Below are 22517 nucleotides of genomic sequence, written 5' to 3'. Positions count from 1 at the left end.
CAAAAAAGATTGTCCACCATGGCAGGAGTTCCCAAACTTTTTAATTCAAGCCCCCCTTCCAGCATTGGGGAACATGCTGCGACCCCCCACCTATTTCTATCACAAGCACTGTTCATGAGACAAACTGTGTTCAAACTCCTCTTTTTCAAGGAGAGAACATTTTGCATATTTGAAACTACACAATTTGGGGTGCAGATAATTATTTTGCCATTTTTAAGCAAATTTTCTTGTAATTCTATACATTTTGCCATTTCTAATGTGTATTCATCTAATATTGAGTGACTTGACCATTACTACAAAATCTTTGGACTAAAAAAACTTAGCTTAAAAACATTAGCTGACATGGGCTAGTTGATCTGGACATTTCTGTTATAAATAATTCTCTAAGGTATGCAATGACTGACATGACAAGAAGAATACTGATGATGCACTATCCAATTTCTAAATGTCACCTTGCGCATTCTACTATTACAACTTTCAAGAGTACATTTTTTTTTTTTATTATCAAATCAAATCAAATTTATTTATATAGCCCTTCGTACTTCAGCTGATATCTCAAAGTGCTGTACAGAAACCCAGCCTAAAACCCCAAACAGCAAGCAATGCAGGGGGGGGGGGGGGCTGCTACAGTTTGGGAACCACTGCACCATGAGTTCTCAGTGCCAGGATCAACACTTCTGTCATACGACAAGACTAAGCAATACTCTATTATTGTGTGAATAAACTGCTACTTCCTCAGATGCAGTGTTCCACTCAGATCAATAAGCCAGTCGTTACTGCCAAGATGCCTTTCAGGGGGAAAGTGACTGGAGGCAAATGCTATGTCTGGTGTGCATGTGGACACAGAAAGAAACAGGTGAGTGTTAGGCATTGAATGTTCAAAGTAGAGTACTCTGGCTTAAAATTCCTGCCTGTGCAGAACTCTAGCCTGTACCCTAGTTATTGATGAAAAAACAGGCCCGACTAACCTTATGTATAATGTCGGGGCCTGTCGGGCTCGGGTCGTGTAGCAGAGTTCTAGTTCAAGGCATTGAATGTAAAAAAACGAAAAAACTAAAGAAGGGTTAGAACTGATGAGCCAAAATGTATGCAATATTAACCCTTTCCAATTCCAGCAGAGGTGATTTATGCCTATATGCTATTTTTATGCCTATATGCTATTTTTATTTTTGAATAATGTTTCAGATTGTAATCTGTGCTATAATTTACAAATTAAATCAGTGAAACAATAGCTCTGACAGTCTCGCTACCTCTCTCTCTCTCTATGACGCCCTTTCTCTGTCAGCCCTTCTGTGACGGTGCTCACAAGCACCCAGTATCTCTCCACCACACTTCACTCCCGAGAAGGACAGCACCCTTATGCTGTGTCCCTGTAAGCAAACCAAAAATGTACCTTACTGTGATGGCACACATTTCAAGGTCATCTTCTAGCATCTAGTCAGCTCAGTGGAAAAAAAGTGTTTAAAATGAATAACTTATTAAAAAATAAATAAAACATGTCATGAAGCTGCTAACTTCCTTATACTGTACTGCCTATATTGATTGTTCATAAATCACTTGTTGACAAACATTTTATTTATGATAAATGGATAAAGGCATTTATGTTTTGTCACTGTCCATAGGGTAATAAATAACAGCCTACTATTTCAATACACATTGTGTCATTCTTATTTCTTTTCCCTTAAACCATGCCTTATTTTGAGAAACAGTCAGGCAATGTAGATATTAAAAGAAAACAGTGACTTTTAGCCTACATAGAACAAAGCTCATGTTCATGTTCAAAGGAAATCATCAAGGAGCCTGAGCTCAAACTGGAGGCAAGACATGATGCAAGGATAGTGAAATAGGCCTACTGCAACAAATCTAAAAAAATATGTTGTATTCATATTTGTCTAACATGCTGGCGTTGGGCAAGTTCATATAGCTGATATATGATGATCGTTATTAAACTAAGTTCATGTGTAAAAAAAATTAAAAAAATAGAACCAAAACGTGACTTCTGCTTTTAACCCAACCCCTCCGGAAAAAAACACAGGTTTTGGAGAGGTGCAGGGTGGCTGCCACACTGAAAACTTGGGGAGCTGTTGTTGTGAGGGTCAAGTGCCTTTCTCAAGGGCACAACAGCAGGCAAATGGCATCTAGGAATGGAATGCCAGCAACCAATTGTTGCCAGGTCACTTCCCGACAGATTTTTACAGTCGGACCTGAGATTCAAACTCGCAACCCTCCGGCCACTGGCTCACACCTCTCTAACCGCCAGGCTACCTACTTTATGGAACTGGGCTGCTTCCTGGGCTTGCAACCTGGACTCTGGGGTATATGTAACATAGTAAACGTAATCCGGGATACTCAATTAGTATACATGACATTTCGTATGGTATGTATTAATTTTCAGATATCCATAATCCATTGTGTATGATACTTTACGGATTACAATTCTTATAATATGTTACAAATTTGTTAAACGTTTGATATGTTACGAATTCCAATTGGTTGTAGCTAATGTTAGCTAGGTGGCAACCTAGCTAGGCTTGGAGTTAGGGTCAAGGTTATGAGTTAGGTTAAAGGGTTAAACTAATTCACTTTTCACCCGGTGAAACTCTTTCCAACGGGGTAACCTAGGCCAGATAATCGAATCCCCTCAATGCTGCGCATCTTGGTTGGAGAGAAGCGCATGCAGCGGCTCGCGTGACTAATTCCCGGAAGCCACCTCTACATGACCAGCCGTTAGCTACACAAAGTCTCCGCTCGTCCTTATCAAGTGAAGCTGACGTTGGTTGTTGATGCCATTTTCATTTTGTTGCTAATTGTCTGTCACTAATATGAATACGTTGAATTTGAAGGCTTTATTTATAAATAACAATATACAGACCACAGAGTAGCAGCCGCAGGCTACTTAATAGCACGCACCCACAACCAAATATGAACACGATCATGTCAGACAGAGTGCGCAAATTAGTTTCTGCAACCTTGATACAACCTTGGACATGGCCGATTATTACTGCCCCAAAGGTAAGCAAACGATTAAAGTCTCAAGGAAGAAGTTTCACATGGTTAACAACAAAACACAATCTATCTTGTGCATGTAAACAAGTTGTCTTTGGTTGCAACGGCAGCCTGCATTCAAATGGTGGGTTACAATGTTGTGAGGTGAGGATTTACTCCTACTCTATAGCATTGGGAGGAAGTGATTTATTGTTATCTGCCGGAATATAATTTTCCATTTTCTTGTTTGCTGACCACACACAGGCATTTGTAGGATGCATTCACAGAATTTGCATATTAGAAATCAGTTTTGCTACCCTAAATCTGAAACTTATCGTTACAGGTCCAGCTCTCCAGTCTATCCAGTGAGCCTGTCATCGCTTCCAAAAAGCCTTTCAAGGTGGAGCTTGTAGGGGGAAAGCGTTACTCATGGTGCACTTGTGGACACAGCAAGAAACAGGTGAGGGCACTACAATCATGCTTTACATTGGTCACCATGCGCCCATCACTCTACTTTCAATGAAACAGGTTAATTGAACTCTGTCATGTGGAATTGGATCAGATTTGCTTTAGCATACCAACGCAGCAGATTATTCAGTGACACAGAATCTAGCAGCAGTAACTAATTTAGAATGAGGTCCTCAAACGCTGTCGTGTTTCTCACATCTTTCTGTCTTAGCCTTTCTGTGATGGAACCCACAAGACTAAAGCCCAGGGCCTGATGCCTCTGCGCTTCATCCCTGAGAAGGACTCCAAAGTTTGGCTGTGTGGCTGCAAGTACACCGCTAACCCACCATACTGCGATGGCACTCACAAGCAGGAATTCATCCAGTCTGCCCTGCTCCCAGAGAACACCGACTCCTGAATGGCTAGGCGCTGAATATGTTTTTGTCCAATTCACTGAGCTGTGGGTCCTCTGAGTTCTGGTCCTGGAGATGTAGGACCAGAATCACTGGTTCAGAAAGTAGCTCTGCACTTGGGTGATTGATGGCAAACAGATGACTTATGTACATATCTGACATACTGTGACATGCTTAGATCTGATGTGAAAAGATCTGTGATTGGTCAAAAGACTGATTAGTGGAAAAAATATCAGAATTGGGCTACATGTCTAAACGCAGCGTTAGGAACCCCATTATAATATAATGGGAAACTCTGGGCTTAGCACTAGCTTTGAACAAATCTCCCATTGTCGTCCATACAAGATTTGCATGATATAAGAGCTCTGTGAACAACTCAATTAAGGATTCATCCTATGATAGGCAATCTGCAAAGTGATACTTGTTATGGGGCAATTCCACGATAACAGAATGATGCTGAGATTTCACTTTAAAATGTAAAAACCAATGATTAAAGTTAATCAAACCATTCAACTTTATGCACAATGGCTAGTTTTAACATTTTCCACAAAAAACATTTACTTGAAGAGTGCAGATGCAAAGTTAGGTAACAGAATCAGTTTCTCATTCTTTGCAATCATTGGTTTGTGTTTGGCATACATTTTAAAGTGAAAAATATTCTGTTACCGTGGAATTGCCCTGTGTGTGGTATGCACTGGTGCTTCTGTAAAATTGTGATGAAACAGATATAACATTTTAATGCTCCGCTAATGATACGCACAAGTATTGTGATGGACTGTTTCTCAAAATCAAGTATTGTAATAGAACACTAAATCATAGGCTTTCTGTAAGATGAATTGTTTAAGATGTATTATTCCCTCCATGGTGTATTCTGTCTGAAATTAAAATGATCAAATACATGTTTTACTTTCTCAATTATGGTCACATTTTGCCATGCTATAACCTGTTTTGTATGTCACTTAAGAAGAAATGCAATGGTTCAACTTAAAACATCCTCTGCATTGAAGTCATGAAAATCCAGATTCTTTGGAGAGCACATAGTTGCCATGGATCCCAACTTAAAATCAAGTTAAGTTAAACATTTCTAAATAGCAGCATAATGATAATACATGCTTTAAAGCTCTGCTACTCATGAAATGTTGTTGATTGCAATTTCAGATTTCTATGTATTAAAGGTCCAAATGGAGACTAATCACAAGAGCACTGGCAAGTTCTGATATTTGAACTACTCGAGAACATAACTCAAAAACTAATCAGAATGGGACACTGAACTCAAAACCAAGTAAGTAAACTTTTTAATGACCTAAACATGCACATATGGCTGATATTTTAGAATAATATCATTGAATGGTCAAAATATACATTGAGGGAATGTCAAAAGTGTATGAAAATACAACATGGTGTACATGGTCAGATATACAATTCCCTTTGAGCTCATTTCTCTGTAAGTAGAACCGGGTACCAGTATGTAATGTTGAAAAACATGTACGGTAAGCTACGTTTTTTCAGACAATTGTAGTGCTGCTTGGGGCTTGATAAATAATGGCTTTCTAATGTCAAAGCACAGGGAAGTTCAGTACTCGTATACTGTGATCTGCATTTCAAAGAAAGTGCATCAAACGTTTCGTACATATCTATTGTCCTTGGTGATTGGGGCCATTACCAGTAGAAAGTACTGCATCTATCTACATACACCAGAGTTATTATATACAGTATGACTGACAGCAAGAAGACATCTTGCTTTTTTTATTTCTAGTTCATATTTATATATATGGACATTGGCTTTGCAATGCCATTCAGCATTTTGTCAAAATTGATATTTTAAAGCCAAATTAATTCTGAAGAATTGGGGGAAGGAATCGTTGAACCGACTGCATATTATACAGTTACAAAACAATTACAATATCCTGTATAAAAGATACTCTATATACATGACCAGGTATGCACGAATGCTCACATTGGATACATATTGTACATTTTGTATGTATGTTTTACTCTAACACACAGTCACACACACACATTGAAATTAAATGTCTATTTGGCTGCACTTGACAGTCTTTTTGCTGATCACAATCGCCCTCTCTCTTAGTACTCTCTTGGCAGATTTTCTCCTTGTCTGTCCATTGGTCCATTGAGGGGCTACTCCAACATTTTGGGGCAATTCCGTTCCACTCTCCCTGTTTCTGGGATGTATTAGATTTAGGTTGGTGGCGGTACAGCCCCTTTGTCCCCTCCCCTAGTCTCAGTCGCCGCTCCATTGCTTTTGCCGTTGACATTCACCTTGCGGGCGTTGCTCCCTGACTTGGAGGCTAGATGGAGCCGTTGAGTACCGTTGGGTCCTGTGGTACCGCTGGGGCTCTGAAGGGTAGAGGGTTGGCCTCGGAGGGCAGGGCTGGGCAGGGTGGAGGCTCTGGGGGCCTGACCAGCCGGGCTCAGGGCCTTGTCGCTGTGGGAGTCGCTCTCAGAGGTGGGGCTTGTGTTGACACCGTCGGAGTGAGCCTGGGCGGCACCTTGGGACAGCCGTCGACGCTTCCGGGTGGGCTTGACCCAGTACTGCAGGGGGAGGGGTCCATTCTGCAAAGAGTCACAGAGAGAAGATGAGAACTCTCCAGACACGTGAAAGATCACTCAGATCCTAGGACCTAGCAACGTAGATGTTTAGTGAAGTTGGGATTAGGGTTGGAAGTGACAACTGAAGCTTGGTCAGTGTTGTTGTTATAGCCAGTGTGTCAGTTGGCACTTACACGTCGCCAAGAATACATGTAGGCAATATCCATCAGCGTGTAGTAGTCCTTTAAGGGCTCATCAGCGTACAGCACTTCAATCTGTCAAGGTAGAGAGCACTATTACACATTAATAGCACACAAGGGTGTGAAGTATGGGAATAAGTATGAAGTATGGGGCTAGTCCACCTAAGTGAAAGCATGCATGATCTACTGTATAGGAATGCAGCTTGTCACTAAAATACAGTATTGCGACAAAGCCGTTGTTGGTGTATGCTATGGCTATCTATGGAGTTGTGAGGCGGTTCTGTGCAGCCTGTAGGAATTACCCGTAAGGTGTTTGGAATGTCCATCTTGCTACGCAGGAACTTGGCTAAGTGCAGGACGGTCATGGCTGCCGGGCATTGCAGGAAGCGTTTGCTGTTGGTCTGAAAATGAAGAGAACAGTACGTGTGGTTAGAACCGATTTTATAACTAGAGTGTAAGGGCAGGACATAATATGAAAGGTTAGAAAAATGTGGTCCTGTATGGCTCAGTTGGTAGAGCATGGCGCTTGCAATGTATGCACGCATGACAGTCGTTTTTAAATTAAACGTATTATCATTTAGATAGTGTGGGTGACAAATTTACATCAGTATTTATTGCGTTAGCATTTTATGGTTGAATCACTCACATTGTCTCCTTCTGTATTCATAGGTTGTGTGTCACTTCTATAAGAAAATGGAAAAAAAAGCATGGGTTAAGATGAGCATAGCTTTGTTTTGAAATGCTTTTTTACCCAGCTTTCTATTAACAAACTTATTAGCACGTAGAGATACAGCCCTATTATAACACATTTGGTCTGTTCTACAGGAAACATCCCTATTATAACACATTTGGTCTGTTCTACAGGAAACATCCTATCTAATTGGTTGCATGAAAAAGACTAAGAGATCACACATTCTAGAACTTACTTGTTCTTCTCATGGAACTGAATGGAGAGACTGATGATTTCATCTTCTGCAATAATAGTTGGCTCCTCCACCACTTCTCCTGGCTCCAGGTGTTGGTTTTCCTGGTTTGTGTAGAAGTCCCGCCTTCGTTTCATCTCATCTGATGTAAACAAAAAGTCAGAGTGAAAAAGACGTTGGCATATGTCCGCTTTTAATTATGAAAAGGGGGCAACTGTTCACGGGCTCAAACAGGCTTATTGTACTGTAATTAGCACTAAATATGCTCCTTGTAAAATACTGCAATGTACACTGAACACAAATATAAATGCAACATGTAAAGTCCCATTTTTCATGAGCTGAAATAAAATATAAAAAATGTCCCATACGCACAAAAAACATATTTCTCTCAAATTGTGCACCCACATTTGTTTACATCCCTGTTAGTGAGTATTTCTCATTTGCCAAGATACCAGACAGGTGTGACATATCAAGAAGCAGATTAAACACCATGATCATTACACAGGTGCACCTTGTGCTGGGGACAATTAAAGGCCACAACACAATGCTACAAATGTCTCAAGTTTTGATGGAGCGTGCAAATGGCATGCTGACTGCAGGAATGTCCAACAGAGCTGTTACCAGAGAATTTTATGTTAATTTCTCTACCATAAGCCACCTCATACATTGTTTTAGAGAATTTGGAAGTACATCCAACAGATTACAACCTCTCACTTTCGGTTATTTGAAAATGAAATAATCTAAGAAATATTGCCATTTTTAAAACAAATCTTAAAATTGGTTGTAATTTCAGTTTAATCCACCAGAAAAGACTGAACAAATATTACAACAAATATACTAACCGATAAAATAAAAATTGAGTTGAAAACAGTATAATCTTTGTAAATTATATCATAAATAGGACTGGTGGAGTCACACTAGCAGCTAACAAAAATATATGGAAATGTCTGCTCTATCCAAAATTACAACCAACTAATTGCAGCATTACCACAAAAAATGGAAGAGGCAAGAGGAAGGGGGAAAAACCTACGTTGGCCCTGCATTAAAGACCATAATTGGTTAAAGGAAATTGTGATAAAAAGTATCCCCGTTTCATTTAAGGACCAGAAAATTGACAGCTGTGCCATACAGATTGCAAAATAGTTGTGAAGAGATTAGGGATGTACTGATTCCATTGCACATTGCTTAAAAACAGATACACAAATGACAGCGAAAGTTAAATTAAAATTATTATACACAATTATATATATATACACACACACACACACACACACACAGAGAGTACAAGTCAAAAGTTTGGACACGCCTACTCATTACAACATAGAATAATAGTGAACTATGAAATAACACATATGGAATCATGTAGTAACCAAAAAAAGTGTTAAACAAATCTAAATCTATTTTATATTTGAGATTCCTCAAAGTGGCCACCTTTTTGCCTTGATGACAGCTGTGTTTGTATATATATATATATATATATATATATATATATATATATATATATATATATATATATATATATATATAAAAAATTTAAATAGGTTTTTGGAAATGATGCAGACAATTGTGGCTTCTATCAATCTTCAATATTAAAGCTGATCTACCCCCTAAAAAAGGACATCCAACCGGCCTTACAACCGCAGATCATGAGTAACCACGCCAGCCCCAAGACCTTCATATCCGACTTCTTCAACCTGGGGGGTGCTGAGGAGTATTTCTGGCTTTAATTAAAGCCCTTTTTTGGGGAAAAACTCATTCGGATTGGCTCGGCCTGGCTCCCCAGTGGGTGGGCCTGTGCCCTCCCAGGCCCACCCATCGCTGTGCCCCTGCCCAGTCATGTGAAATTCATAGATTAGGACCTAATGAATTTATTTAAATTGACTGATTTCCTTCTATGAACTGTAACTCAGTAAACTCTTTGAAATAGTTTGCGTTTATATTTTCTGTTCAGTATTTGTATAGAAAACCCCTTACTCAAGAGATATGGATTTACCTTTGAATAATCCAGGCACCAGCTTGTATACAATGTCCTGTAGAGTCTTGTCTGACCTGAGAAAGGATATGCAAATGATAAAGCCACTTACTAAAGATAACACCATGTTGGTTGCACTTATAGACAGATAATAACATAAGTACTCCGAGAGAGACGTGTGCACGCGCACACACATGCAATGTGACTAACCTGATGCTGAGCTGTGGACACGTCTTGTGTACTTGCACATCACATCTGGGGCAGAACTTGTTGGTTTCCAGGAAGGCAACAATGCACGTCTTGCAGACTGAAGTAAGACAGATAGATTTAAAGCAGGTGACTTACTGTAGGACTTTTTATGACAAGAAAATGCATTGTAAATCTACATTCCTTTTCTACATCAGTTTATAGGCCATATAGTCTAGCCCATATGCATTTAGAATAATGCAGTGGCCTTAGGAATCTTACATGAGTGCAAGCACTCCACGATGGTTGTGGCATCGATGAAGTAGCCCACACACAGTGGGCATATCAGGTTAGGATTCAGCTCTGTGATTTTTAGCCGACTGGGTTGCATTTTATCCATCTGGAAGGATCTGCAAAAAGAACAACCATCAGCCAAAGAATGACTGATTATTTATTGGGTAGCAAGATTTGAACCACTAAAGTACATGACACATTTAGTGACCTTTTTTCTGCTGTTGTTGACATGTTTTCAAACACAAAGCCTACACATACAAAATGTGTACTGACATATTGATGTGGTCCACGGATATTGTCTATTATAATATGGATAACTTTTTTTGTTAGAAGCAGTTATGCTTCTTGTAATGGACCAGTGTCATAGCTACTACATAGAATGGCTACTAGTGTATGACCATTTATTTTGTAATTATTTCCAGCCTGGTTGTTTTTTTTTAGATATTACCCATCCACCAATCTAACAAAATACGTTTGGAACTGCTGTAGTCTAGACCCGACTACCCCAGTGGGGCCTCCTGTGCACGGTGAGGCACGTACCCCAAACACCGAGAAGACCCACAATGAGCCCCTCCTGTACCAGTGGGTTCTTATGCATTATAGAAAAATCTAATAAAAACTATGTAAAGATAGACGAAAAATAAGCTTAGATGGATAGTGGGAAACAAAGCAGCCATCTTAAATTCAGTGACAGGACTGGATATGAGAAACGAACAAGAGAGAATCCAAACATAACACCGAGTACCTCAGTTTGTGAGTTGATGTACCTGTGCATCGCATTATGCGAATAAAAACAATTGATGCCTTTCTTTGCTTCCTACCTGATTTGACATGAAAAACACCAGTACCGCCCGACGTGGATACAGGTAAATTATTATGAGTCGGTTAACGTTAGATTTTGCAGCAGCGCCAGAAAATGGCTTTTTTTCCCCCACATAGTCAGAGGACCGCCCATTGTGGTCACGTGATATTATTTCCAGTCCCTGCCGCCTGCCATATACTATGTATTTGCTACATAAAAAATAAAAAAATACAACTGTCGCTGATAAGTCGCTAAAACACCCACCCCCCCTATACATTAACCACATTTGTTAATGAAGGAGTCATTGCATGCATCTTCTTTTTGACAACCATCCCTAGACGGAAAATCACGCCCCCCTAGACAATGCTCCTCTAGAGAGAATCCTGAAGTTTTTACTACAGACCATTGACCATATTATTGGATTTATTGTAGGATGTTGCGGGTCAATTTGACTGTAAAAAGTGCAAGCTTCATAGCCATAGGCCTACACATGAAATGAATGCCTTTTCTGCTTCATCACCATTCAATTAGAATGAGACATTTACTCTGATAAATCCTGATATATGATTTATAGTATTCATTTTGCCATCAGCAGCTTTTACAAATACAGAGATTTACTGACCAAAATGTCGCTGCACTTTCAAGGTACCAACTACAGTACGCGCTTCTACTCTCTGCCTCTTGGGGGCGCACTTCGCTTTGCGACGTTCAGTCTAGACGCCATCTTGAGGAGACCCCAAAACTGGTGACAACAATCTCAGGCGCATCATAATGGGATTACTAACCTCTAAATAAAATCACCTCAAATCGTTGTTGGTAGCAAACGACACCAGAAAGGAGAGGAGTCGTCCACCAATAGTGTATTACTTATCAAAGAAGACTGCGGCTTAGCTAAAGGCAACCTTGCCTGTAGCTAGATGGCCGGCTAACAATCTATGCCAGAAACTGGTCTGTGTGCCGCTCCGGACTGAAACCGTGCGGCCTGCTCTGGAGGAAGGGTGGTGACCGCGCAACATGCAATCCCGTTAATTTACTACAGAATCTAATTTGATTCAAAGACCCTGCAAATCGGATAGCGGATACGACAATGCATGTATAGATATCACGCTCTTACTGCAAATTTCGTTGTCTGGGGTGATAAGACCCAGCTAGCCTGTTTGATTACAGTGCTGTCTTGCGTTGCCTAAATTATTCCCAACAGGAGACATGTCATCCAACTGTACCAGCGTTGCGCCGGTGAGCGCTAGCAAAACGAAGACGAAAAAGAAACATTTTATAGGACAGAAAGTGAAATTATTCCGTGCAAGTGAGCCTATTCTCAGCGTTTTAATGTGGGGTGTCAACCATACGGTAAATGTATTTTTGTTCATGTTCCCAAGCTAGCTTGTTTGTCTATGTGGTGTTTTGACTAGCTAACGGTAACGCGATAGTTAGCCAGCTGCTTGATTGACAAAAGCCCATTTTAGAACTCATCCATCGTCTGTAGTGTATGGGTGGTTAGCCAGGTACTTAGTCTGATGCTCAGGTGAAAGCTGTTAACCCTTCATTCACCATCCTCCCTGGTCAGGAATATAAATGTAGCAACAATCTAGCTATTTGGTGTGCCAGTCGCGTGCGCGTTAAAAATGTGCAGCAAATAGCTGCGACGTTCAACATAAACATTTCACATTACCCGCGCAATTTGCAGGCATTATTTGGCACAAGCTGCATAACGTATTCTGTTCTGTGGGATGTGTGGCGTTCTGAAGCGAGCTAGTTAGTTGGTTAGGAGAGGAGGTCGTGAGCACTGCTCCAACCTAAGCAGTCATTATGTCTAGCGCAGGCCAGAGAGGGGTGTGACTGTTGGAGAGCAGCAGGTTGCATTGAGCCTCAACCGCAGCCTGCCTGCCTATTGTTTTACAGGCATCAATGAATGAGAATGCGGCAAATCTAACATTTAGCATATTCTAGCCTATATTCCTGATTTAATGTGGTTTAGTGTGAAGTACACATTCGAACACTCAACCATAAAAATAATAGGTTCACAGTCTAATTTGAGTGGGAGAAGGATGGACAGTGTCTTCAACACATCCTAAATACATTTTATTGATACTGTTTTTAACCAAATGCATCAAGTTTCTCACTCAAATGAATGCTGCGATCACCAAATGGATTGCAGAGAGCTTCAAGGCCAGCAGTAGTAGGCGAACACACCCCCTTCCCTGCTTGACTGACACCTCCAGATCAATATCTCTGGCATGAATATGATGCCCCAGGCTTGCAGTTTTTTGATTCGCTTCATTCACCATTTGAATAACAGTGCTGATGCATAATTTCACTTCCAATGTTTGCATGCATTTCAATATGTTGCCTACATTAACATGTACATTACATCTTGCAGATACTATTGTCTGTAATTATTCTTGATTTCCCCCTCTATTTGCTGTGTTTTTAGTGAGGCTATTTTCTGTATATTTCAATACCTTATATAAGAAAGATAAGGATAAATATAGACTATAGTCAAACGGACAGTTTGAGAAGACAATGGCATTTAATGAACCAATTTGCATATTTAGTGAAGCTGTAATAATCATCCTGTGACGCATTCTGCAACAATCATCATGGACCAAGTTCAGTGTGTGGTGGATGCTGGGTGTAGATTCAAGGTGTAGGCGGCAGGCTAATTTAGGCGATTGCAAGAAAGACGTCAAAGAGCCTTCTCCTCAAGGCTCTCATAACTTTAGTCATAACCACAATATATTTCACCTTGGTAGTCAGTTGTAACATTGTTCTGCTCGTCACAAATCTGAATGAATTCAGTTCCAAGCTAAGCTTTTGCTCAGAGAAGACCTTTGTCAGTCGGAGCATATAGCCAAATACAGATTTAATTGAAACTCCCTTCAAAAACGGATTCAGTCTTGATGGTAGATAATGCCAGCCTTACAGGCTTTCCAACACCGGGAACAGCCTACATCTTCAAATCTGATATGAGCCTTCGTCATACTTAAAATAAAATCTGCCATTTAGCAGACACTTATATCTTCGGTGACTTAGAGTCATGCGTGCATACATTTTACGGATGGGTGGTCCCAGGAATCGAACCCACTACCCTGCCTTTACAAGCGCTGTGCTCTACCAACTGAGCGACAACGGACCACCTTCATCAAACTTTTTGTGTAGGTTGATTAGACATAATCCAACATATAGTCAGGATATCGATTGTCTGCCTGCTGAAGGCATTAAGCTATGCCTCTAATGACAAATAAATATGATACCTTTGAAGGACACACTATCTACCAGAGCCTAACCTGTGGGCATGTTAGACAGTGATTCCTCATAGCATGTCAGACAGTTGAATGAGAGTCTATCCCTTGAAGCAGTAGCTCTATGAGAGGCGACTAGGCTATGTCCTGCATATTCCATACAATTCGATGTGTTTGTGTTCCATATGCTATTATTTTCCCACCTCAAGATAACTTTTCAAATGTCTCCCCTATTTTAGCCATGTCTGCATCTCCTGGATGTGTTCTTGTCTCCTTTTTTCTTTGAAGTGTTTATTCACGTTCCCTCCCTGTCACTCCTCTTGCTGTCTGGAGTTTATACATCTATGGAGAAGGCTCGCTCGGGGAATCAGTCTGTTCCTTACAGTGAATCTGTCTCGGTAGATAAGATCAACAATGTGACAAGGGGACTCAGCCAGAGAGCACTGCTGTCAGTTCACTTTGGTCCAAAGTGAATGATTGTCAGTAAATAGACACTGGTTCACTGCAGTTTGGTCTGGTGTGGGGATTAGTGTGTTGACCTCCTCTTCCCTGCTCTACCATTCTATTCTGATCTTCTGATCTCCTGCTCTTTCTATCTCCCCTCTGTTTCAGATCAACGAGTTAAGTAACGTTCCTGTACCAGTAATGCTGATGCCTGATGATTTTAAAGCCTACAGTAAGATCAAAGTGGACAACCACCTATTTAACAAGTAGGTATCCTGAGTTTTAACTTTGCAACCTGCCATACCATATTACTGCACACCATATTACTGCCCATATAAACTCAAACAAGAGGCCAATTTAGCTGCATTGTTTAGAAATATACAGTACAGACCTGAAGTCTGTTAACACTATGTTATGCTACTGATTAGGAGAGAAAAGGTCTTGGCTTGGTTGGCCCAATGGTCTATGACGTGGTTAAGTCACTAGCAAAATCAAGCTCCTCTATCACCTGTAATATAACTCACCATGGGTCTAGCGATCCCCACTACACTGGAGTTGTAGTCAAAACATAAATTCAACACTTAACTGAGCAGCTTTGCAATGCAAATCATCCTCGTAGTGAAGCACCTCTAGTATGCTGGTCAAGAGCTTCTCACATTTCCATTATCTAGTCCAGTGGGTTCCTCCGATGACATCAACACTCTGCTAGTGGACTAACTATAGAATTAGAATACTAGAATGGACATGAACCTTCATATGATGGGATAACAGTCAGCCATTTGGGTCAGGGAGTTGGTCAACCATGATTTGCCAGTGCTGTGATGAGATATTGTGTAAAGTAAAGCATTTGAAGAATTTAGCTAGCCAGACAGTTTTAGAGGAATGATTCCATACATTTTTCAAACGAACTGCCAATATGCCAACATTTCATTCAAATGATGCAATCAATCCACAGCCATAAACTGGTTGAAATCAGTTGATGATAGGACTTAGACAAGTTGTAATGCAACAAGTACTTATATTGTGTCATGTAATAGCACTCCAAGAAAACAACACAAATTGGTCTGTTAAAAATAATGGTCTGTTTACATATATTTTAGAAGCTATTTTTACCGAAAATGTGTTTAAAAGCCGTATGATCTGTATGATTATATGACTATTTTAGGTTGGTAATAATTATATTACACATCTTCTGATATATCACATTCCTTACTTTGATTTTCCTGCGTAAGTAAAATCAAGATTATGCCTCTGGCGATCTCCACTACGCCACACTACACCGATGTTGTTGTCGCCAGAACATTAATTCAAAACTTAACTGAGCATCTTCGCAATGCAAATCATCCTCATAGTGAAGCACCTCTAGTATTTCCGTTATCTAGTCCAATGATTCCTCAGATGACATCAACACTCTGAATGCTAATGGGCTAACACACTCTTCTATATTAACACTCTTCGATACTTTTGTATCTCTCAGAGAGAACCTGCCCAGCCGCTTTAAATTCAAAGAGTACTGCCCTATGGTGTTCCGCAACCTGAGGGAGAGGTTCTGCATCGATGACCAGGATTACCAGGTAAAATATGGTCTCCTGTGTGGAGATGTCTAAGGGGAAGAATGTAGGATGGGTTAACTGAAGAGAAAGACCATTTGAGGATGGGTTAACAGTAGTGACCTGAAAGACCGAATGAGGATAGACGTTTGCTTGGCACGGCTCAGTAATGTTTAAGGAGAGTGCAGATCAGAGTACCAGAGGGAACTCCCTGTTGTTCCCTGCCCAGTTTGACTCATAGCAGATGTTAATTCTTCCCTCAGCCCAATGTAGTAAGGCTTTATCAGCATTTCATCCCTCAGCCCAATGTAGTCAGGCTTTATCAGCATTTCATCCCTCAGCCCAATGTAGTCAGGCTTTATCGGCATTTCAGCCCAATGTAGTCAGGCTATATCAGCATTTCATCCCTCAGCCCAATGTAGTCACGCTTTATCGGCATTTCATCCCTCAGCCCAATGTAGTAAGGCTTTATCGGCATTTCATCCCTCAGCCCAATGTAGTCAGGCTATATCGGCATTTCATCCCTCAGCCCAATGTAGTAAGGCTTTATCGGCATTTCATCCCTCAGCCCAATGTAGTAAGGCTTTATCGGCATTTCATCCCTCAGCCCAATGTAGTAAGGCTTTATCGGCATTTCATCCCTCAGCCCAATGTAGTAAGGCTTTATCGGCATTTCATCCCTCAGCCCAGTGTAGTAAGGCTTTATCGGCATTTCATCCCTCAGTCCAATGTAGTAAGGCTTTATCGGCATTTCATCCCTCAGCCCAATGTAGTAAGGCTTTATCGGCATTTCATCCCTCAGCCCAATGTAGTCAGGCTTTATCGGCATTTCATCCCTCAGCCCAATGTAGTAAGGCTTTATCAGCATTTGTTGATATAGAACTAAAAGACTGCCCCCTTTTTACTGAGTTATCACATGTAAACAGTGGGTGTTTTTAGTGTTTAGTGATACCAAGCATAGTTTATTACATTAAGTTCAACTAACTTGGTAGCCTTGCTGACTGGATCGCTATGTGAAGTGTTTTTTGTTTAGCTTGGAATAGCTCTATGTAAATGAAATCCATTGATCCATTACTAACTCGTGAAATAATTATGAAACATTCTTTACAGAGGGCTTTTCATTCATGTCAAAGCCTCAATTTTCTGCTCTGTATGTCTCTCTCCCCCGGGCTCCCTCCTGTGGTGGATCATCATCAGAACTCTCTGACGAGGAGCGCCCCGCTGAACAGCGACTCCCAGGGGCGCTTTGGCAACCGCTTCCTGTCCAGCTACGACCACCGCTTCGTCATCAAGACGGTGTCCAGCGAAGACATCGCCGAGATGCATAACATCCTCAAGAAGTACCACCAGGTGGGAAAGTTACCGCATACACAAATATAACATGTTTGAATTTTTTAAATATATTTTCTGTACAAACATACACCCTCTTAATACATGTTGAAGGGAGCATGTTGGCTTAAAATATTGAGGACCTTTCAATGTGGTGCTGAAGAAATATCGGTGAATTGTTCCATTTGTTGGGACTATCCTTTTGAAATAGCTAACAATTTATGCCGACTTCATTACTGGAGCTCTCTCCCTGTTTCCTTTACATTACTCATTCCTGTTCCTCTTTCCCCTCTCTCTCTCTCTCTCTCTCCTTTCCTCTATTGGGTGTCTCCAGTTCATAGTGGAGTGTCATGGCAGCACTCTGCTTCCTCAGTTCCTGGGCATGTATCGGCTAACAGTGGACGGGGTTGAGACGTACATGGTGGTGACCCGTAATGTATTCAGCCACCGTCTCACCGTGCACCGCAAGTACGACCTGAAGGTAGGTGTCGATGTGCACACTAGCTTGGAGGGAACCAACTGGGAGAACACTTACTGGTAGTACACTAACTTCAGTAGGGCACTAGGAGCACACTTACAGTTGTATCACTGTTAGTGCTCATTGGGCTAAGGGCATTTGTAACAAGCTCAATGCATAGGGTGCTTGCAGAGTATTCCGGTTCCCAGTAGAACTTGAGCCTCCAGACTATTTTCTGCTCCAATGGTTGTGATGTATTCTTTTTTTATTAAATTTTTATTGAACCTTTATTTAACTAGGCAAGTCGGTGAAAACAAATTCTTATTTACAATGATGGCCTACCCCCGGTCAAACCCGGACAACGCTGGGCCGATTGTGCTCCCCCTATGGGACTCCCAATCACGGCCGGATGTGATACCGCCTGGAATCGAACCAGAGACTGTAGTGACGAGATGCAGTGCCTTAGACCGCTGCACCACCCTGGAGCATCTAGAAGGGGAAATGGTTAAGAATGCTGCTCTTGTGGAAAAGCTCAGCAAATCGGTCTCTTTGTGCACGGGCAACAACACTGAGAACAGAGGTGTGACGGCGTACATGCCTATTGGCTCTCAGAACACCGTTTCCCGTACCACAAACAACTCTGTCGCTGCCAGGCATTCTCAGGGGGAAACAGTTCTGCTTTCTGAAATATGACAATGTTATAACCATACTGTCAAGTCCAGGAGAAACAAAGGGGGAACAAAGATGCAACGAATGTCTGTCTCTAACTCTGCATTCCGTTACATCTCTGTGAATTATCTTTTTTTCCTTCTCATTCAGGGTTCCACAGTCTCAAGGGAAGCCAGTGACAAAGAGAAGGTGTGTTCTTTTACATATATACGATGATGAGAGGAGTGTTGGGGTACAATGACAGCACCCCAAAAATAACTGGATCGTGCTAAGAAAAAAGCATCAAACTAACCAGCTAAAAACAAAACTCATTTACAGATCAAAATACTTTTTAGAAAAGTACGGAAATACTGTTTTTTCCATCTAATGATAATGAAGCACAAATTAAATAACATATCCACAGTTGAGCCATGTCCGACTGCTGTCTATGCTGCGCAGAGGGGGAAGTCAAAAGGGGGTGAGTGTAGTCCATGTGGAATAGTTAGCTGTGTGTGCTCTAGTAGTATCCACCATGTGAGTTACATTACCCGCTCTGAAACCTAGAAGTAGTTATTTCCCTTCCTGGTTACGTCTTTTGTAGAGCGGTGCGTAAATACTGCTTTGTGAGTGCTGAGTTGTTGTTGGGAACAGAAGGTTGCTGGTTCACACCGAGTGAGGAACGGACAGAACCTGGTGAAGCCAATGTCACTGGTCGTACTGCGGACCTCGCACTCGAGAAACCCAACGTCTTAAACCATTACACAGAGAGGAAATACCTGAAATGGTTGTTCTTCCTAAAAAGTCAATCCAAGGATAATGAGTGGAAATCAAGACCTCTGTCATTTGTGCCAATCTCAGAATATTTTGATTCTAATTTCTATCACTCTGCTCAGGCCAAGGAACTCCCCACCTTTAAGGACAACGACTTTCTGAACGAGGGCCAGAAGCTGCAGATAGGAGATGACAACAAGAAGTACTTCTTGGAGAAACTAAAGCGCGACGTAGAGGTAGGAGACATCTCACGGCTGCTCGATTTGATGTTTTTATTATCATTACAGTCATTGTGAAAATGTCCGTAAATGGACTTCTGCACATTGTTTGGTTTCTAGTCCTTTCAACCAGTTTCACCTGTGAACAAAGACATGACTTTAGGTTGACAAATAGAAAAAGAATAGTGAGTTTAATGTCCTCCAAATTTCCCAAAAGAACATTTGTTACAATATCTGACATCTTTCTCCTGTTTGTGTACATAGTTCCTGGCCACTCTAAAGATCATGGACTACAGTCTACTGGTGGGGATCCATGATGTAGACCGGGCAGAGCAGGAGGAGATGGAGGTGGAGGCAGGAGGAGAGGAGGAGGAGTACGAGAACGATGGGATGGGAGGAGCACTCACCGGCTCCTTCGGCACCCCTCCAGACAGCCCTGGGAACCCCCTCAACTTTGGCGGGTTCTTTGGCCCTGGCGAATTCGACCCCTCCGTGGACGTCTACGCAATCAAGAGCAACGACAGTAAGAGACTGTCTTTCTTGAGTTTTGTCAAGTGATTTTTCTATGCAATTGTGCTATATTTGTGCTACTGTCTATCTACAGTGCCTTCAGAAAGTATTCACACCTGGACTTTTTCCACATTTTGTTGTTACAGCCTGAATTTAAAATTGATTACATTTTTGATTTTGTCACTGGCCTGCACACAAATGCCACATAATGTTGAAGTGTTTACATATTAATAAAAAATTGAAATCTGAAATGCCTCTCAAAGAAGGGCACCTATTGATAGGTATACAAAAAATACAGACATTGAATGTCCCTTTGAGGAATGGTAAAGTTATGAATTACACTTTGTATGGTGTGTCAATACACCCAGTCACTACAAATATACAGGTTTCCTTCCGAACTGGAGAGGAAGGAAACCACTCAGGGATTTCACCATGAGGCCAATGGTGGCTTTAAAACAGTTACAGAGTTTAATAACTGTGATAGGAGAAAACTGAGGATGGATTAACAACATTGAAGTTACTCCACAATACTAATCTAATTGACAGAGTGAAAAGGAAGCCTGTACAGAATAAAACATATTCCAAAACATGAATCCTGTTTGCAATAAGTCACTTAAATAATACTGCAAAAAAGGACCTGGAAATGGTTGTCTTCCAGTGATTAACAACCAATTTGACAGAGCTTTAAGAATTTTAGAAAATGTTGCACAATCCAGGTGTGAAAAGCTCTTTAGAAACATACCCTTAAAGACTCACAGCTGTAATCACTGCCAAACGATGCTTCTACAAAGTATTGACTCAGTGGTGTGAATACTTATGTAAATTAGATATTTCATTTTCAATACTTAGAAAAAAACATGTTTTCACTTTGTCATTATGGGGTATTGTGTGTAGATGGGTAAGCAACCAGGAAATGCTGGAGCAATTTCTGTATAGTGCATCTTTAATTAACATTGAACATTAAACTAATTTTAGAACAGACATCATGGTACTGCCCAGTGAAAGTAATACTTGCTATTTATACTCTCATGCACTGTCTTGCTCCTTGTGGTAGGTGCTGTGAAGAAAGAAGTGTACTTCATGGCTATCATCGACATCCTCACACACTACGATGCTAAGAAAAAAGCGGCACATGCGGCCAAAACTGTGAAACATGGGGTGAGTAATGGACTACCTTTGACCAAACATGAAGCCAAGTGATTAGGCTGCAAAGATGCTAGATCATATAGTAGTTTCAAGGAGAATATGTGTTATTAAATATAAATTGTAGTTGTATGTTCCTAATGTGCATGTGTTTACACTGAACTCTGTTTTCCCTCCTTCAGGCTGGGGCAGAGATCTCCACGGTAAACCCAGAGCAGTACTCCAAAAGATTCTTTGAGTTCATGTCCAACATCCTGTCATAGAATCATCTCTCCTACCCCAGCCAATCACATCCTGTCATCAGCCACACCCACCCCTCTCTCGCTCCTCCTGCCCCTCCCACCTGATTTAGCCCCACCCCTACCCTCCCACTCTGGGGATGACAGACTGAAAGGATGCACAGACGAAGAGCCTGTTACATTGACCCACAGAGAGGGGGCGCCGGACTTTTTCTTTAAAAAAAAAAGCAACGCGTCTCTTCTCCACCCCCATGTCCCCCTGCCCAGCCTACCACCTCAATCTGACCGCTCGACAAGGAAGGCTTGTGAAACAGAGTTCAATAGGATATTTGAGACCCTCCCCCTTTCTGCCTTCCCCACCACCTTATACTAGTCCTCACGCCAGCACGGGAACTGTCTCACTAATGCCTTGAAAGAGTGTCAGCTTAGTACCGTCTGTTCGTTTCCGTTTGTTATTATTTTCAGACACACACAAACCTCTCACAGACACAGAAGAGGTCAGATCGCATGAATCTTTTGACCGAACTCTGCCTCCTTGACTTGTCAGGAGATCTGCAGCCGACAGTATCAAAATTGGAAATGCAGGAGATTATTAAGGGTTTTACGTAAATAAATGCAATATCAAAATGCATGGCTGAAATGTACATGACTCTGACAGTTAGTTGAAACGTCAAACCACTGAATTTAGCATCTGAGCATTATGACAAAAAAAAGGAAAAAGGTGTCTGAATGTTACGTTGCCATATTGTTCTGAAAACTTGACATTTTTACCATGAACTTGGTTGGTAAAGGAAAATCCACATAAAGGGGAATACTAAAGCAAATACTTGTTTTATTACCATATGAATCATTTTTATATCTCGTTTACATTAATGTAGCATTTGTGTTTGTATACAGTATTGTTTTGTAACAGACATTAGATCAGAAAAGTAACTTGAAAAGGATTCATTACATATTAAAAGGGAGTTTTTGTTTTTGTTCCTGAATTTAATTCATTTTCTCACCTTTGACTAACAAAGATCATTCTTTTGTTTTGTAGCGATGGTTTTAAATTAGGTTATTATAATGACGTGTCGAGAGACAAGTGTCAATAGCTGTTTAGCCACTCAATTAATTCAAATTAGTCCCTGGAGACTGTTATTCTCACAAGGTTACTGAATTAGGCTCCTGGCTATCTTTCCGTTTTATTAAGTC

At 41.0% G+C, this 22517-nt stretch overlaps 3 protein-coding genes across 4 annotated transcripts; 2 read left to right on the top strand and 1 right to left on the bottom strand.

Annotated features, from left to right (window-relative positions):
* Positions 1 to 2036: 2036 nt before the first annotated feature.
* Positions 2037 to 4749, top strand: LOC109889227 (CDGSH iron-sulfur domain-containing protein 3, mitochondrial). Of its 2 annotated transcripts, none has more exons than XM_031830176.1 (3): positions 2037 to 2377; positions 3329 to 3445; positions 3665 to 4749. In XM_031830176.1, exons 1-3 carry the CDS (start codon positions 2132 to 2134, stop codon positions 3848 to 3850), a joined length of 549 nt encoding a protein of 182 aa, XP_031686036.1. In that variant the 5' UTR covers positions 2037 to 2131; the 3' UTR covers positions 3851 to 4749. The 2 variants fall into 2 exon arrangements, with proteins under 2 accessions (XP_031686036.1, XP_020336095.1); XM_020480506.2 differs by having other exon boundaries at positions 2360 to 3012.
* A 374-nt stretch (positions 4750 to 5123) lies between these two features.
* Positions 5124 to 10925, bottom strand: LOC109889235 (polycomb complex protein BMI-1). Its single transcript, XM_020480517.2, has 9 exons — positions 10792 to 10925; positions 9959 to 10086; positions 9701 to 9797; positions 9512 to 9567; positions 7522 to 7660; positions 7242 to 7278; positions 6898 to 6996; positions 6590 to 6670; positions 5124 to 6419 (listed from the first exon to the last, which is right to left on the bottom strand). Exons 2-9 carry the CDS (start codon positions 10074 to 10076, stop codon positions 6045 to 6047), a joined length of 1002 nt encoding a protein of 333 aa, XP_020336106.2. The 5' UTR covers positions 10077 to 10086; positions 10792 to 10925; the 3' UTR covers positions 5124 to 6044.
* Positions 10926 to 11445: 520 nt separating this feature from the next.
* Positions 11446 to 22309, top strand: LOC109889241 (phosphatidylinositol 5-phosphate 4-kinase type-2 beta). Its single transcript, XM_020480532.2, has 10 exons — positions 11446 to 12122; positions 14627 to 14724; positions 15936 to 16032; positions 17206 to 17358; positions 17672 to 17818; positions 18614 to 18652; positions 19336 to 19449; positions 19696 to 19954; positions 20996 to 21099; positions 21267 to 22309. The coding sequence occupies exons 1-10, from the start codon at positions 11979 to 11981 to the stop codon at positions 21345 to 21347; spliced, it is 1236 nt and encodes a 411-aa protein (XP_020336121.1). The 5' UTR covers positions 11446 to 11978; the 3' UTR covers positions 21348 to 22309.
* Positions 22310 to 22517: the final 208 nt, after the last annotated feature.

Source organism: Oncorhynchus kisutch, linkage group LG1 (assembly GCF_002021735.2).
Source record: "Oncorhynchus kisutch isolate 150728-3 linkage group LG1, Okis_V2, whole genome shotgun sequence".
Classification (NCBI taxonomy): Eukaryota; Metazoa; Chordata; class Actinopteri; order Salmoniformes; family Salmonidae; genus Oncorhynchus; species Oncorhynchus kisutch.
The sequence above is the reverse complement of the archived record's forward strand: the minus strand, read 5'-3'. Positions and strand labels throughout refer to the sequence as shown.